At 32.0% G+C, this 15,136-nt stretch overlaps 1 protein-coding gene across 7 annotated transcripts in view; it reads left to right on the top strand.

Annotated features, from left to right (window-relative positions):
• LOC124532193 overlaps positions 1-11,388 on the top strand; it is a 106,966-nt gene extending 95,578 nt beyond the window's left edge. Inside the window, exons 6-13 of one of the 7 annotated variants that reach the window (XM_047106923.1) lie at positions 1,390-1,548; positions 2,704-2,760; positions 4,619-4,685; positions 6,161-6,684; positions 6,806-7,001; positions 7,286-7,458; positions 7,920-8,289; positions 8,443-8,574. In XM_047106923.1, the coding sequence (XP_046962879.1) occupies positions 1,390-1,548; positions 2,704-2,760; positions 4,619-4,685; positions 6,161-6,684; positions 6,806-7,001; positions 7,286-7,458; positions 7,920-8,289; positions 8,443-8,447 (1,551 nt within the window). In that variant the 3' untranslated portion in view covers positions 8,448-8,574. Of the gene's footprint in view, positions 1-1,389; positions 1,549-2,703; positions 2,761-4,618; positions 4,686-6,160; positions 6,685-6,805; positions 7,002-7,285; positions 7,459-7,919; positions 8,290-8,442 lie in introns of all 7 variants that reach the window. The other 6 variants (XM_047106919.1, XM_047106920.1, XM_047106921.1 and 3 more) reach the window with 6 other exon arrangements.
• The last annotated feature ends 3,748 nt before the right edge of the window (positions 11,389-15,136 follow it).

Genomic DNA, 15,136 nt, shown 5'->3' on the forward strand with positions numbered 1-15,136 from the left:
TCGCACAACTAATTTCGCAAAATTAAAACAACTATATTCGATCGCTGAATAAAAAACTAATATTATACAGGCAGTTCATTAATCACCATTAATCATTCTCAGTTAACTAAAAACTCTAAGGATATGCATCACAATGATGTTTTATAGGCACGAAGCGATTAATCATAAGTCATACAAAGCTCGCCCATTAACTTCGCACTTGATAAGGGAATAATGTGAATAGACGACAAAGAGCGATTCTATAATACGAACCCGGAACCTTACTCGGACTGTTCAAAATTTATAGCCCTATCACTTTCACATATATTGTCATTACAACCGTACCATTGTGTGCTTCATTTTCATATCGGCTTTTTAGTATTAATAGTATTACTTGTTACTGTCCGCGGTTTCGCCTACGCTTAACGTGGCGGGCTGCAGTCAGTTTTTCTAGATTCTTTGTTATGTCAATACTTCAGAAAATGTGTATACGAAATTTCATGACAATCGAATGAGTTTGAACCGCAAAATTAACAAAAAAACTTCTCATTTATAACATTAATTTCGATACTTAAAATATGTTATTGATTTATTAGATTTATTTTATAGGCCTGGTATCAGCCCTATTGCGATAGGCCTTTTAAAATACCACGAATTCAACTGAACATTTTAAACCCCGTCTCGCGATACGTTAAATATTAATATGACATGTGTGTTCCACCCACGCAGACTGAAATTGTAAAATAGTAGCGTTTAAGTAGAACTAAAATTTATACAGCTTAGCGTGTTGTTAGACTGCTTTATTGTAAATTTATGTTTCAGGTAATGCAGATAAATATACTTTAGAGAACTAACGTACATTTATTTCGACTCCTATTGACACAATTTCTATTTCACTAACAAGAATCAACTAAAGAGCCTTCAAGTCGTGACTTGTAAAAAAAGTTTTGTTTTCGTACAAAAATGAAGTCCGTTAAGTAGGTATATTTGTGAAAAACTTCTAAGAAAATCCTTGCCCTGCATCAGTATTGATTAATGTTCAAAATATTTTAGCTCCATAAAGTTGGAGAATGACTTTGCTGAATTTATTTTATAAGTTGAAGGTTCTGTTAACGTTCCTAAAGGTATTTTTTGTTGTTGTAATTAATAGAACTATTTAGTAAATACGTTTTGTGTGGTGGACCATTAAACGATATAATTAGCGTAGTAAAAAATAATTATTGTGTAACTATATTTTGTCTCTCACTGTGTGATACGATTGTTTGAAAATTAGATTATATATGTTTATATGATTTTTCCTATTATAGGGTAGAATTGGTGATATTCATAAAGAGATGTTTTTGATACGTTATTAACTACGGGATGTTTCCCGTAGAGGAGTAGTGTGATAATATTTAAACTTTCCTCCAGGTTGACACACCAGACAGCGTGCTCCAAAGTGGATTGGGTTTAGGCCCTGGACCTGACACAGCTCTGAGGTCCATGGTTGACCCAAGAGACTATGACCGCCTCCGCTTCTTTCAAATGAGTGCCGCCCAACCAAACACCTTCGAAGAAACTATACATAGGGTGAGCCAGCGTTTTCCTGCAATGTCTTGCATTTGAGAGATTCTGTTTCGGTTGATTACAACATTAGGTAATACTAATACTTTAAAAATATGCGCTTAAAACGTTTTTATTATGGGACTTTTATAAATCTCATATATTTTTATATTAACCTGCTTACAATTACTTTTATTTGTTACTTGAATAAAGTAGTAAGTAATGTTTTGCGTAAAAAATAAAGTAGCCGAACTGCCGGTTGTTACAAAACCCTACAACTGATATACAGTATCTCTCAAACGATCAACGCAGGAAAACTTTCTGTTACACTCTGGATGGCAAAACATCTAAAAATGTTTACGGGAAAGTAAAAAAAAATGATAAAACACGTACACTTCAATTAACTTCGAATCGGGTGCCGCACATTCCTTGTTTTATCTGTCTTTTAAATATGAAACATTTTTATGAATTCAATGTAACAAATTTTCGAAGTTTTTTTATGCTGTTGGAACACAGACTACAGCTTAACTTCAAAGCAAATAATTTGCCAACAGAGTCGTAACAGAATTCAAAATTCAAAATTTCTCATTGCCTACATTGTTTTGGTTATATTTGGTATGCTCAAAGAACAGGAGGTGGATCTTTATAGAACCCATACTTAATTTGCCTATTATATCTTCGATTTCATTTACATGTTTTTACTACTATAGTTATAAGTGTTCTATTAAATAACATTGTGGCAGCACGCATTGCACTTGTTTGTAGAATTCGGTATGCACGAATTTGCACGAGCAATTTTTCGAGCGCATGTCAGCATGATTGTTTCGTTTTAGTTTCTTATATTTAAATACTTTGAATAAATCATGTAGTGATTATACTTTGTTTTTGTAAGATTAGTTATTGTTGTCAATGCATTGGATGAATTGGTTCTATTGTATTGTACTTGTAATAAATTAGATTTAAGTATAGTTTTTGAGGGTAGAAATATATTGTGTATTTTTGTTTTATGTGTTTTGTTTTTCAATCATATACGACTTGATGTTTCTTTACCTCTGTGTTTTCAATTATAAAACTCTTATTACACCTCAACTAACTATAATTATTCACTTCGCACTAAAACTCAAGTATTTTAAATTAATACGAGTTATATCGGTTTGATTAATGAGTTTGTGGTTGTTGCAGTTAAAAGTGCAAGAAGCCATGAAGAAAAAAGATAAATTAGCGAGGGAACAGGAAGAGGTAATTCTTCTGTATATATATTTTTTATTTTATGAGAAATTTAAGATATAAACAACCTTGTTTATTGTGATGACAATTATTATTTTGGTTATTGAATATATTTATGTTATTCGTCTCTCTGAATAAGACTGCAATTTGTCGAATATCGATAGTATCTAAAAACATTAAATTTAGTGTAAAACAACCTTTAATCGTTGGACGGGGTTGGATGTATAAGCTGAGCCTTCGGCTAATCATGCCCTAATCTTGAGCTAAGCCTATTAGAGGCAGTTGTATCGCTTCTCAACGAAACTTTGGAAGCCCTTCACCGAGTACGTTTCGCTCGTAAATCAACTGCTCCAAAATATCGAATAAGTATATAACTCTTTACGTTCGCTGAAAATTATGAACCTTAATGTTGGGCAATAAAAGTCATATTTAAATAACTCGGTTACATTCGAAATGAAAATGAGACTCATCGCTAAAGTCGATCATTGAAATTTTACAGCGGTAATAAACATTTTTTCCTCGGTTACATTAACCTCAAATAAGATAAAGTTCAACCTTTGAACGAATCCCTGTAAATTTTCGTTGAAAATAAATTCATACTTATTAACGTCAAAAATGGCTGCTTATTTTTATAAATTATTATTTATAAGATACCCATTTCATACAATTTTTTTTTCAATTTTGTAGAAATTGTTTCGTTTTAGATATATGAATCTATAGATAGTATTATGATATACTAATAATAGCTTAGAGTTGTTTACAAAAGTAGGTTCATAAACAAATTTGTTGTGTAATTATCAAATCTCATTCTGTTCGGATGTAAAAACTCATTTGCTGGAGACTCGCAAATCCCCCATTTGCTTGGCGTGTTGGCTCTGTAACAAAACGTGCATAAATTAACTTAACGTTCAATACTTTTCTACTTACGTTAAAGTGGTCGTTTTATTACAGCCTCTGAATATTTATAGCGTGTTCACGTATACCTCGGCAAAAGCACGTTGAAATATATTTTTATTGAAAACTCTCCACTTGTCCATGATGTTTTACACTTAGTTCTTTTGTAGCTTATTCTAATTATATTCATGCGAACTGTGACTGCATACATGATGGTCCGATTGCTAGTTTTAAAGCCGCAGATCCCGAGGTCTTCGATTCAAACACTTGAGTCGGGTTATTCAGTGTTTATTGGGTATTCCTGTAGAAGTATTTTCAGTTGAGAATTATCAGTGTTTACACTCATGTGCTTCGAAAAGTACGTAACGTTATTGGTCTTGCGGTTGAACTCTTCCCGATCGTGTCAAATTTGCGGTCCTAACGGATTATGAGAGTGGCTACCAGAGAATAAACAAATATTTGCGAACATATTAATAATATGTGTCCCGCAAACCAGAGATGACCAACGCAAAGCGTTGTACAAAAACACTCCATAAATTACGGTATTTTCAAAAAGCAATTATTAAAAAAAAACGTGTTCGAATCAGAATTCATCCTCTAATTATAAATTCTCGCAAATAAACGTAATGATCGCTAATCCTTCGACGTTCAGTGATTATGCAAATACGATACCTTCTGGCTTAAAATTATAACGTCATTATCGAAGAATTTTACGTAGCTTACAGCTTCGCAAATTATAATAATCGATTAAGGATAAATTTTTACTTGGCCAAAATAAAATATAGGATTCGATTATTTAGAAGTTCCTTTATAATGTATAATTGAAATAACAATAAAGATAAAAACATTTAAAGTTAATACATATTGGCTTGTGAAAAATAAATAATCTCTTTTCATAATCTTACTATATATATCTTTGTTGATATAGTAGGGTTTTATTAAAAAAGTATTGCTACAACTAAGGTAATTGTTGCAGATATTACGAGACATTAGACACGGCCTTATGAATATGGGACGAGATGGGGTTCGCGGACCTTTTGGGGGTAAGTTATTGTTACATAATATATGAAATTACGTTAAGCTTTATTGAATAGATTTTAATAATTATTCATCCTTATCGAGTTTATTTTAATATTAAAAACAAAATTAAAATTTGGTCTCGGTATTCTATTCAATAACGATTTAATGTATTCGTTTAAGTGTTATAGATTAAAACGACGTTTTATAATTATTTTCATAACAAAAATAATCCGTCAAAATGAAATGTCACATATTATTCGTTCAATGTTGTACAGTAGTTGTTAGATTCATAATCATTTCTATATTCAATATTACCATTACTACAATTGCTTCGTGTTTTATCATAATTAATCATGTTACACAGATAATTTAATTATACAGTTTTACAAAACAAATGAATATGTCATAGGAATTCTTTGGTAGCGTCTGACGTAATGAAATAGAATAAGGAATATAGAAAAAAAATATTTATTCCATGTGATTAACTTATAGTTCTGGTATATTATGTACTACATACAGATGATTATTGTATAGTTTTAGATACAATACAAACACTATTCCCCTTTACTACTTGTAATTCTAAAAAACTAATGATGTAGCATCAATTCGAGGTCAAATATTTTATGCATTTTAATTTAAAAAAAAAAAAATCATTTCCATTTAGTAATTACATTATAATTCAATTGTATAACATAATCATTTGTTTCTTAATAAGTTTAGGTCAGTGTAAATCAGTCTAAAAAAAAAGATGATCAGTTTCTGACTACTACTGTACGAGAATTGTACCTGTCTCTAGTCGTCTTGTTATATTTTGACTTATGTATATATATTTTAAATGTTTTAATTTTCTTTACTTAATTTTTATTTTCAAAAGCTCTTGTAGGTTATTATTTTTGCTTTAGTATCAGCTATTACTTAAAATTAATGGAAAAAGTCAAAATATTCAAGCTTCTAGAAATGAATAATTATTTATAAAGCATGTTGCTTGCACGATGTTTTTTGACACTTAATTTATTGGTCATCGTTGCGGAATGCTTATTATTGACAATGTTTATTGATTTATCGTCCGGCATCATTCATTCGGTTTGCTTTCGATGTGCATCTTCCATCAATCATGATTTTAATTTCAATGCAAATAAGTTTTTAAAGAATTCTGACTCAGAAGACAACTCGTATCTTTACAACAAGTGATTGCTAAATAATTATGTGTTGCATAAAGTAAAGAAAAAAAAATGCTAGTGAGTTCATCTTCATTCATCAAGAAATATATTTAATTTGCGACAAAGTGCTGTATGCATGTTGTTTTAAAATATTTTGCATCAACCACGCACGGCTTTCCGATGTTCGTAAACAGCTTATTCGCAGTGTTGTCAGTGAAAGCGCCACATTGTAGGAGGGATTAACCGGTAAACTTTTTTCGACTTTATGTTAGCACGTATGATTTTATTTGCACTTTAAAAACTGCGCCATTCAAGCCTAATTGAAGACTCGTTTACAGACGACACGTATATGTATGATGATGAAGCGAGAGGTCTCTCCGGAAGGGGGCACTGGTATGATGAGCCACCGTACGAGAGTGATCCTGAAGATTTTCTTATGGGAAGCGGCGCACCAGCAGCTTCTTTTCAAAATGGACGTGTCTGTTTTACGTTAAATCTAAGAAACGAGCCAAGAAGTGAAGGAGTTATATCCCTAAGAACCGCAGGCGATATAAGTTTAGCGAGAGCCCCTCGGAGAGGATTAATAATACCGCAAAGCGGCCCCTACCCGACCACTGTGATACCCTTGCGAACAGCGAGAGATAGGGAAAGCGGGGATTACGCAGCATCTGATATCCAATCTATAGGTTCGCGGTTGTCTGGTATATCGCTGGAATCAAGTCGATCGGAACGGGACTGCAGAAGAGGTTATAGGCAAATGTCGGGATATCGGATAGGAATCGACCCTTTATCGCCGGCGTCATCAGACTACGAAGATCAAGAAAGTGAAACAGATTCACAACATATAGCAACTGTACATAAGGTAATATATGAGTTGCATTAATAAAAAAAGTGTCGGGAATAATTTAATAAATTATATCAAAACAAAACTATGTTGCATTTGATTTATCTACCCGCTTAATGCGTTTTATCAACTATTCCAGTCAGCCGAAGAATGTGAGGGTGTGTCAAGTTTAGCAGGCAAAGTAAGAGGTCTTCGACAAGATGTTCAAAGAAAGATATCAAGATTAAGACAAGAAAGAGGGCCAGATGTACCCTCTGATCGTCGAACAAGTGGCGATCAAGCATTTCCCTGTTCTAATAGTTCTTTCGAAAGTCTTCCCAGCGGCTCAGGCAGTAGTGAGTGGATTTATTAAGTTTTTGTCTGTGTAATATAAAAATATTTGTAAATAAGTTTGTCTTTCCTTTCTATGTACCATAATGCCCATTATTTATGTTAACGATCACATGTATATATTTTCCCAACAGCTAATATTGAATTTCCTACTAATAAATATTATTAAAAATAACAGCGAGTAAAAGCAGTGTAAATGTGTGACAGCAGGTATTTCAATTTGATTGATAATTTTGGCTGAAAATGGCATGTTATTTAGACCTCTAAGCAAAATAATATTTATGTACAGGCACCCAGGCATTGGTTCGTGCCGGTAGTAATCATTCGTCTCTCTCGGCAGAAGAAAACATAGAATTAAGTCCAGCGGGGCGGAGTCTACTAGTACCGCAAATGCTGTGTCGCGCTCGAGCACTCGTGGATTACATCCCCAACATTTATGAAAAGGATGCCTTAAGATACAAGGTAGCGTTTTTGACTATAGTTTTAATAACTTGGCATATTATATTCAGATTCATATAACAGTATATGTACTAAAAATTCGTAGTTATTGTTTTTTTAATAAAAATGTATACTAATAAATACACTGCTGAGTTAACGGTTGGAGCTTACTTGACAACTTTGATCCAATGCGGATTGGTGTCTAAATATGACTTTCATCCAACATAATATTTTTCTTCGCGAGTTAAATTATAAATAAAAAATAAGAACACGAAAATTAAGTGGTACTTGCACGAACGAGTTTATAACCGCAATCTTAGGCTAAGATCTGAGTCTTACTTTTTTATAGGATTTATGGTATAAGTATTAATAATAAGTAAAATGTAGGTTGAAATTATAATAAAAGCTAATAAAACTGCAGACATAACACGTAATTTTAATTCCGTTTCGTAACATTAGTATTTATAGAGACTTATTGTCAACAGAAAGGGGATATAATAGAAGTAATCAACATGAATGCGTCCGGTATCTGGCGTGGCGTTTTAAACAACAAAGTCGGAAATTTCAAGTTCGCCAATGTTGAAGTACTCTCTGAGAGAGATACGATTAGATCGAGATCATCAAAATGGTGTAAGAGCCGCGAAAGGCTCTGGGAAACTAGACCGAGAACAGTGGAAGAACTGTTACGAAGAATAGACTTGCCAGAATATATGGTAGCTTTTTCGAGGAACGGCTATGAAGACATTGAACTCTTCAAAGAGATCGAACCATCGGATTTAGACTATTTGGGGATTATGACCCCCGATCATCGTACACGCATCCTTGCCGCTGTGCAACTGCTGCACCAGCTTGAATGTAAGTTATAGTAAATTAAATTCTTCATATAAACTGGTTTTGATAAACTAATGCAGCCACAAATATATAAATATAATACGTAATTTTAGATATAGGTGAAGTATACTTTATCTTAGTATAACTCAAAATGTAACTTATTAATAAATAAAGTAGTGTAAACTATCTATAGGTGGCGAAGGTGAAGGTGAGGGCGAGGGAGGTGGCTCAAGTTCGGAAGGTGGAGAATCACCATTTGGACGACGTCAGTTTCCTCGCGACTCTGGCTGTTACGAAGCTGGAGTCGGCGTCGGCGGAGTACGCGTACGTACATCGCCGCTTGTTCATAGAACTGACGAGCCCTCCCATAGACCACCAGAACCAGCACCTCAAGCAAAACGCTCCATTCGTCGTCGACAACCTGATGATGCTGAATGTGATAGAATTGAACGATATCCTGGAACTATCGGAGAAAAGGCGAATGTTCGTAGCGGAGGTCTGCCGGGAGGTGCGAGAGATGATACTTGCGAGTCCGACCATAAATTGAATGTTGTAAAATTTGTAGCTGGAGGAGAACCATGCGCTTCGGAAAAGAGCAGTGATTCAGGAGTTAGTAGTTCTTCTTTGAGCTCAGCTCATCCCCATCGTCCCTGAGCGAGGGCCGCCGCGCCCGCGCTGGCCTAGACGCTGGCGCGGGCGCGTGCGCCGACAGCGCCGTCGTCCGCATCACCTACTAGCTCGGAGCAAACCGCTTAAGATAAAGCTTAGCTTTGAAGCGGTGCGATCGAGATAGTACTTGATATTTGTTGGATGAGTATTTAAACTAAACAAAAATATATTACATTTAAATGTTTTTACATTAATTTGAATTTAATAGACTTACACTTTTTTGTAAGGCCTTACAATTTAGTAAACATTTTACAATATGACTGCCAATTGAATTATTTATCCCTTTTATGCGGCTATTCAATGTTGCCAGAATAAGAAATAAATGTATGAAATATTTGAATTAGACATTTTAGACAATAGTTAAACCTATTATTTGCCAATATAAATGGTAAAACTCCAATAGATGTCCTAAACGCTTATGACATTTATACTTTTAGAAATAAGACTGAGGTTAATATCTGATCAGCTTTATGTTTTACTTTTAAATCCAATTAAATACTACTAGTTCGTAAAGATTTTTGGATAGATACTTATTGTATTGAAATAAAAACATCGTCCTCTTTTGCATGACTGTCAATCGTCTGAAATATATAAATAAATATAATAAACTAACGTGCATTTGAATCATTCCTAATAAAATTTGCTTAAAGTTTTATAAATGTCTTTATTCATTAACTTCAGAAGTAATAAAATCCTCTCCATACAAGCATTCATCCTCGGGCACTGTCTCATAAAGGCTTTACGAAAAACAAAAACAGCTTCTTTCTGGTCGTAATTTCTATGTGATGTTAAAATTTAAACAGAATATATACAGGGCATAAATTATTTGCGATTAGACATCCTTTCTTATTAAAATATAATTGCTTTGCATCTTTTCAATATTTATGAAAGCATATCATGGTGAAGCCAATTTATATTATAGTTTAAGTTGCTATTTCTAAGTACATATTTATTATCTGTTCAAATGAACAAGAGACGCAGCGATTACTGCTATCGAAATATTTCAATTGAGTGTATTTTCATTTTATATCCAAGCATCCAAGTAAACGCTTATATTATTGTAAGATTTATTACGTAACGGGACTTTTTTTCTTCGTCATAAGCAAATAGACTAATGGTATCATGCCCTTGTACATATGAACAGAGCGTAAATGTCAATGTTGCATTTAATTATTGTATTTTATAAGTGTCGGCAATAAGCCACTTTATGGTGAAATTCGAGGCGTTTAAAGCGCAATTTTTCATAGCAATAATTGTATATAAACATATAGATAGGTTAATTATTATATGTTGAAAATTTTTGTAACTTTTTAAGAGAGCTTTATGCGGTTTGCCGCATGTACATACATTGTTAGTGTGTAGGTGACATTATTAATTATAAAGTGAAATTTAAAATTTCACTAGACATTCAATTTTATTATAAAAGTGAACTCCTTATATATTTCGTATTTTATTAGACAAATGTATCAATTTTCAAATATCATTGATTGATGACAGTCTCCATCAACATTAAGGAGCGTGCAAAATACAACCTTGTATTCAAAATATCGTGGGTCACCGGGTTGGAACGAAGTTGTTTTCACTTTATATTATGTATTAAATAACAATCAAAATTAAATAAATTAACGACGTTAAAAATAACAAAGAATTTTTTTACCAATAATCCCGTATGATCTGGAAAATAACACATATATATCCCGTCAAAATAAAAAGAGACAAAGAGCTTTTTCCATACGTTACTCCGCCGCAAGCTGCGTAAAAGAACTTCGTTCTAAAGATTAGTTAAATGAATAGATCTTTATTATTTAGTATAAAATATTTAACGACCACAATGTAACATAAGCTGTCCGCATTTTACTTTAAAGATAAACTTTTGTTCTCAGACGATTACTTTAAACAATAGTAAGTTTTATAATTAAAACGTTTAGCGTAACTTTCGAAGGTTTTAAATCGCGTTCATCGATATCGTTTCTCATTAATTGTTATATAAATGCATCTCGGTGTTCACTTTTGTAAATTTTGTAAAAAATTAAAACAATTCTCGATTACGACCGTAAACTAGTCCGAATATAAAATGTACATAGTTAATGTTTGTTACCTGTATATTGTAGATAGAATATTATTCTTTGGACAATGATTGTATATTTAGTGTTTCATTCTTTATTAAAATTAATGTTAAATCTATTATTATTTATAGTGAAATTATGTTTAAAACGCTCAGGTAGAATGTTTAAATATCCGATGAATTTGTAAGTATGTTTTACAGTTATAAGAAAGTGATTACGATACTTAATTTGTAAATTATATACATTTTAATTTCTATTACTTTTAGCCATACCTTGCAGGAACTGTACTTTTTGTAGCCATATTTATATTTTTTTAAAACTGACTTTATGTGTAAGTTTCCAAATTTACAAACGTGGATTATGAATAAATAAATCCAAAATTACTGTGTCCGTGTAGTTTTATTCATTTCTAATATTTGTTATAAAATACTTGACTACACAAAAAAATACATTAGGTTATACGTTGAATTTTACTTTACTCCAATAGGATACACTAAACAATTGTAATAAACACATAATTAAAGTCCTCTTCATTTAGTCTATTCATCGCCCTACTAATACGGTATGAGAGGCTCGTAGGTGAGAGTTTTAAGGTAAAAAATCCTTACTGGAGGTTCAAGCTTGCTTCTTAAAAATTTTAATCAATTTTGGTTTAATATTTTGGCCTTGAAAAGGACATACTTACATTCTCATTTATCATATTCGTGATTTAAGCGATGAAGATATCAATATTACTAATAGCAGGAAATTGATTCTTCGTACCAAGTACGAAGCCTTGCTGTACACCAGCACTCGCATAATGATTGTTTCAAGTTATAGTTATAGAATTTATAAAATGAACTCGCTCATTGAATTTTACGTCAGAAATATTTCTTTGTTTTACGTATCTATAATTTGTTTTAATCAAGAACCTATATGAAATAATAAATATTTTCATTATTTTATAATCCAATGAATGTCTATTTTCGCTATCTTTTTATGCTAGATTAGCATTTATTTCACTTCAGAGGGTAAACTTTTATATACACTAAACTTTATTTTCATATAATTATTTAAACCTAATGCTTATAATTTGTGTAACATCATACTTTTTGCATTAGTTTCCACACTTAGTTTTTTACTCGCGTGTGACGAAAAGGTTGTTCGGTACCCTACCTTCGGTCCATTCCCGTAGCCCTAACAACTTGACAAAACTTCATAATGATCAGTTAAGTAGATAAGATATTAAAGAAACAAATAAAAACTCACGTTCGAAATTCAAATACAAAACGTTACACGGTTGGCTTGACATTAAATTTAAAAAATTTGGAAGGTTTCAACAACTTAACCGCCTACAACAACCGACGGATTAGGCGCCGCTTTGATTCCCATACTGATATATTTATACGCGACGACAAGAAAAAAGAATTAAAAACGGGTAATATGATTAACCCATTACATGTAGTCAGTGTTTGTGTCCGTGCTCTGTACATAATAGGAGTGAAAAAGGAATGCACAAAATTCAATTTAGTGTTTTGTTCTAACTTACCTTCATTCCAGAGATTTCAAAACTTATTCCGAAAAACGTTACCGTCGTAACCATGAAGAATTTACGTCGAGAAATTTAATAAATAATTTTACGACTAAAAATAACTGAATCAAGGCTGGCTATCGTAATACGTTTCTGTAAAAATAAACGTAGCATTACTTTTCAATGTTTTCAAATTAGTTTGTTCATTGAAGCTTTTATTCAATATTAAAACAAATAAAGTTTTAGTAAATTTATTATATATACTTAGATATAAAAAAAAATTACCAACAAATAAAATTATATCACTTTTTACCATCGATCTTTTATTTTCAAATCCCATTAATTATTGTCTTGTGACGAGTCAATTTACGCTTAAAAAAGGTTCCTGTGGGAAAGTTTCACTGCTGGCATCTTTGTTTTTAAAGAAGGTTTGGAGTTAAGTCTACCAATCTACTTCCTAACGGGTAAGTGAATACAAATGTAGCCATATTTAATTCGACACAGGCAAGTTCCTTCACGAAGTTTTGCTTCACCTCACGAGATGTATCGCAGCAAATAGCAAGTCGTATTTGTTATTTGATAAAATAACCTATATTATGTGAATTCTGAGTGCTTTTTACAACTATATAGAAAATGTCGTATTTCGGTTCATAGATTTAAATATGAGTTACTATTGATTATTATTATTATTATTATATAGATTCTAGGTTTAGAAATAGTAAAACTTACTCATACAAAATAGTAATAGCAAAAATTTCTTATTCAAAATAATATTCTTTTAGAAATGATTTTTTTTTGAAAAAATAGTAAACAAAATAAATATTACAGTAGAATGTTTTTATTACCACCCTGAAAATTATATGATTGTTTACGCCGAGCAATTGCTTCGGGTTAAACAATCATATTATTAAGTTTTACAATTGAATACAATGATTATATAATTTACTTTAAGACTTTTAATGTACGCAGAGACAAACAATTTCGTGCTCGTTATTTTGCATCACGCTATTGCACGCGGGCAGTCGGATTCCTAGAATTAAATAAACGTAGAAACCTCGACGCGGGTGTCCTCCTTGCTTACTTATTGGCCGTGTTGTAATTAACTTTTTATTCTCATACGACCGCCGGCGTTTTCCCACAGGTTTGATGTTTTAGTTCATGTAAACAAATAAATTATTTATATTTTGTTTGGAGAATAATAAAACCAACAAGAATGTAACTAAATGACGTCACAAAATATATCAGCGACGTATACGAGAATAATAAGTATGTCGAAGGTTCGAACTTTAAACGGAATATGCTAATAGTTTTCAACGAAGTGATTCAAATTACGACAAACTTTTCCCTATATTGTTTACGGAGAAAGGAATATTTTGTTACGACTTCCTTTATGTAAACAGCAATAGTCTTTAACGGTACGCCGTTAAGACGATATTATCGTTTTACTAGACATTTATTTCAAAATGGCAAAAGGCGTTAAAGACAAGATAACAGTTTACTGGATTTACTGTAAAATGGACCTTGAATATCAATGAGATGAAACGCTCATTGAAATTCTTTCATTAAGATTTACGTACCAATCAGAATTTCGTTATAAAGTCAATTTAAAAAGTATTTACTAGAATTAATACAGGTATGCAAAAATGTTTAAGTACCTACCTCAATTGTATATTGCTCGTTAATCTGTGAAGCAGAGTTTATAACAGTAGGCTTGCTATTGTTGCTAGAAGGACGTAGTTATAAATCAAAATAATACTATTCTCTCAAGTCTCAATATTTTATTGAAGCTATAAACAAACGAATGGCTAAAACATTTAAAATTGAAATAATGCCGTCTATAAAAGTTTTATATAGAAAGAAGAGGGGATTTTGTTAAAAATTACGTCTTTATCTAAGACTGTATATACATATACAATTTTATTTTTATGATACATACAACTAGAAAGCTTAGCGAACTACAATTTATTTCGATTTTATTAACTGCGTTATTTACTTCAATATATGTATATTTTTTATAATTTAATATATTAATTGGATCTTATTTTTTATTAGTCTCAGCTTAAACTTAATGTTTACCATAAAATTTTCAAAATATAATTAGTTTTTACAATTAGTTATGGCTCTTTAATAATATGATGTATTGAAAATAATTTGTTCCGAGCTAGTTAGTCGAGGTATAGTTAAGGAAAGGACAGTGAGTCGCAAATTAAAATCATCGCAGAGAGGGTAATTGCGTATTCCAGCCCGCGTTTCTTCGCAGGTGGTCTCGAGGAATTTTACTCTACCGAGTGCCATAATTTTAGTTCAAGATCTTAATAACCAATGTTTTAACGGCAACGCTGAAATTGTTTCTAGTAAAATGCGAAACCGTCAGTAAAGCGCTGTGTTTAAACAAAGGGAATAAATTTAGTAGGAGATTTTATATAAATCCTTATTTAACTTTTTGAAATGTTTTTTTTTTTTGGTCTGTATTTAAAGTTGGGGAAGTGCTACACGATAGAAATCTCTTACCAAAAACATTAATCGGAGTTGTAATAAGTGTTCGCCATATATTTTTTGTAAATGTGGAAGCAATTATGAATATGTCCTCTTTTATTTCATTTGTATGTCAATACGAATAAGAGAG

The sequence above is a fragment of the Vanessa cardui genome, chromosome 9 (assembly GCF_905220365.1).
Source record: "Vanessa cardui chromosome 9, ilVanCard2.1, whole genome shotgun sequence".
NCBI classification, from domain to species: domain Eukaryota; kingdom Metazoa; phylum Arthropoda; class Insecta; order Lepidoptera; family Nymphalidae; genus Vanessa; species Vanessa cardui.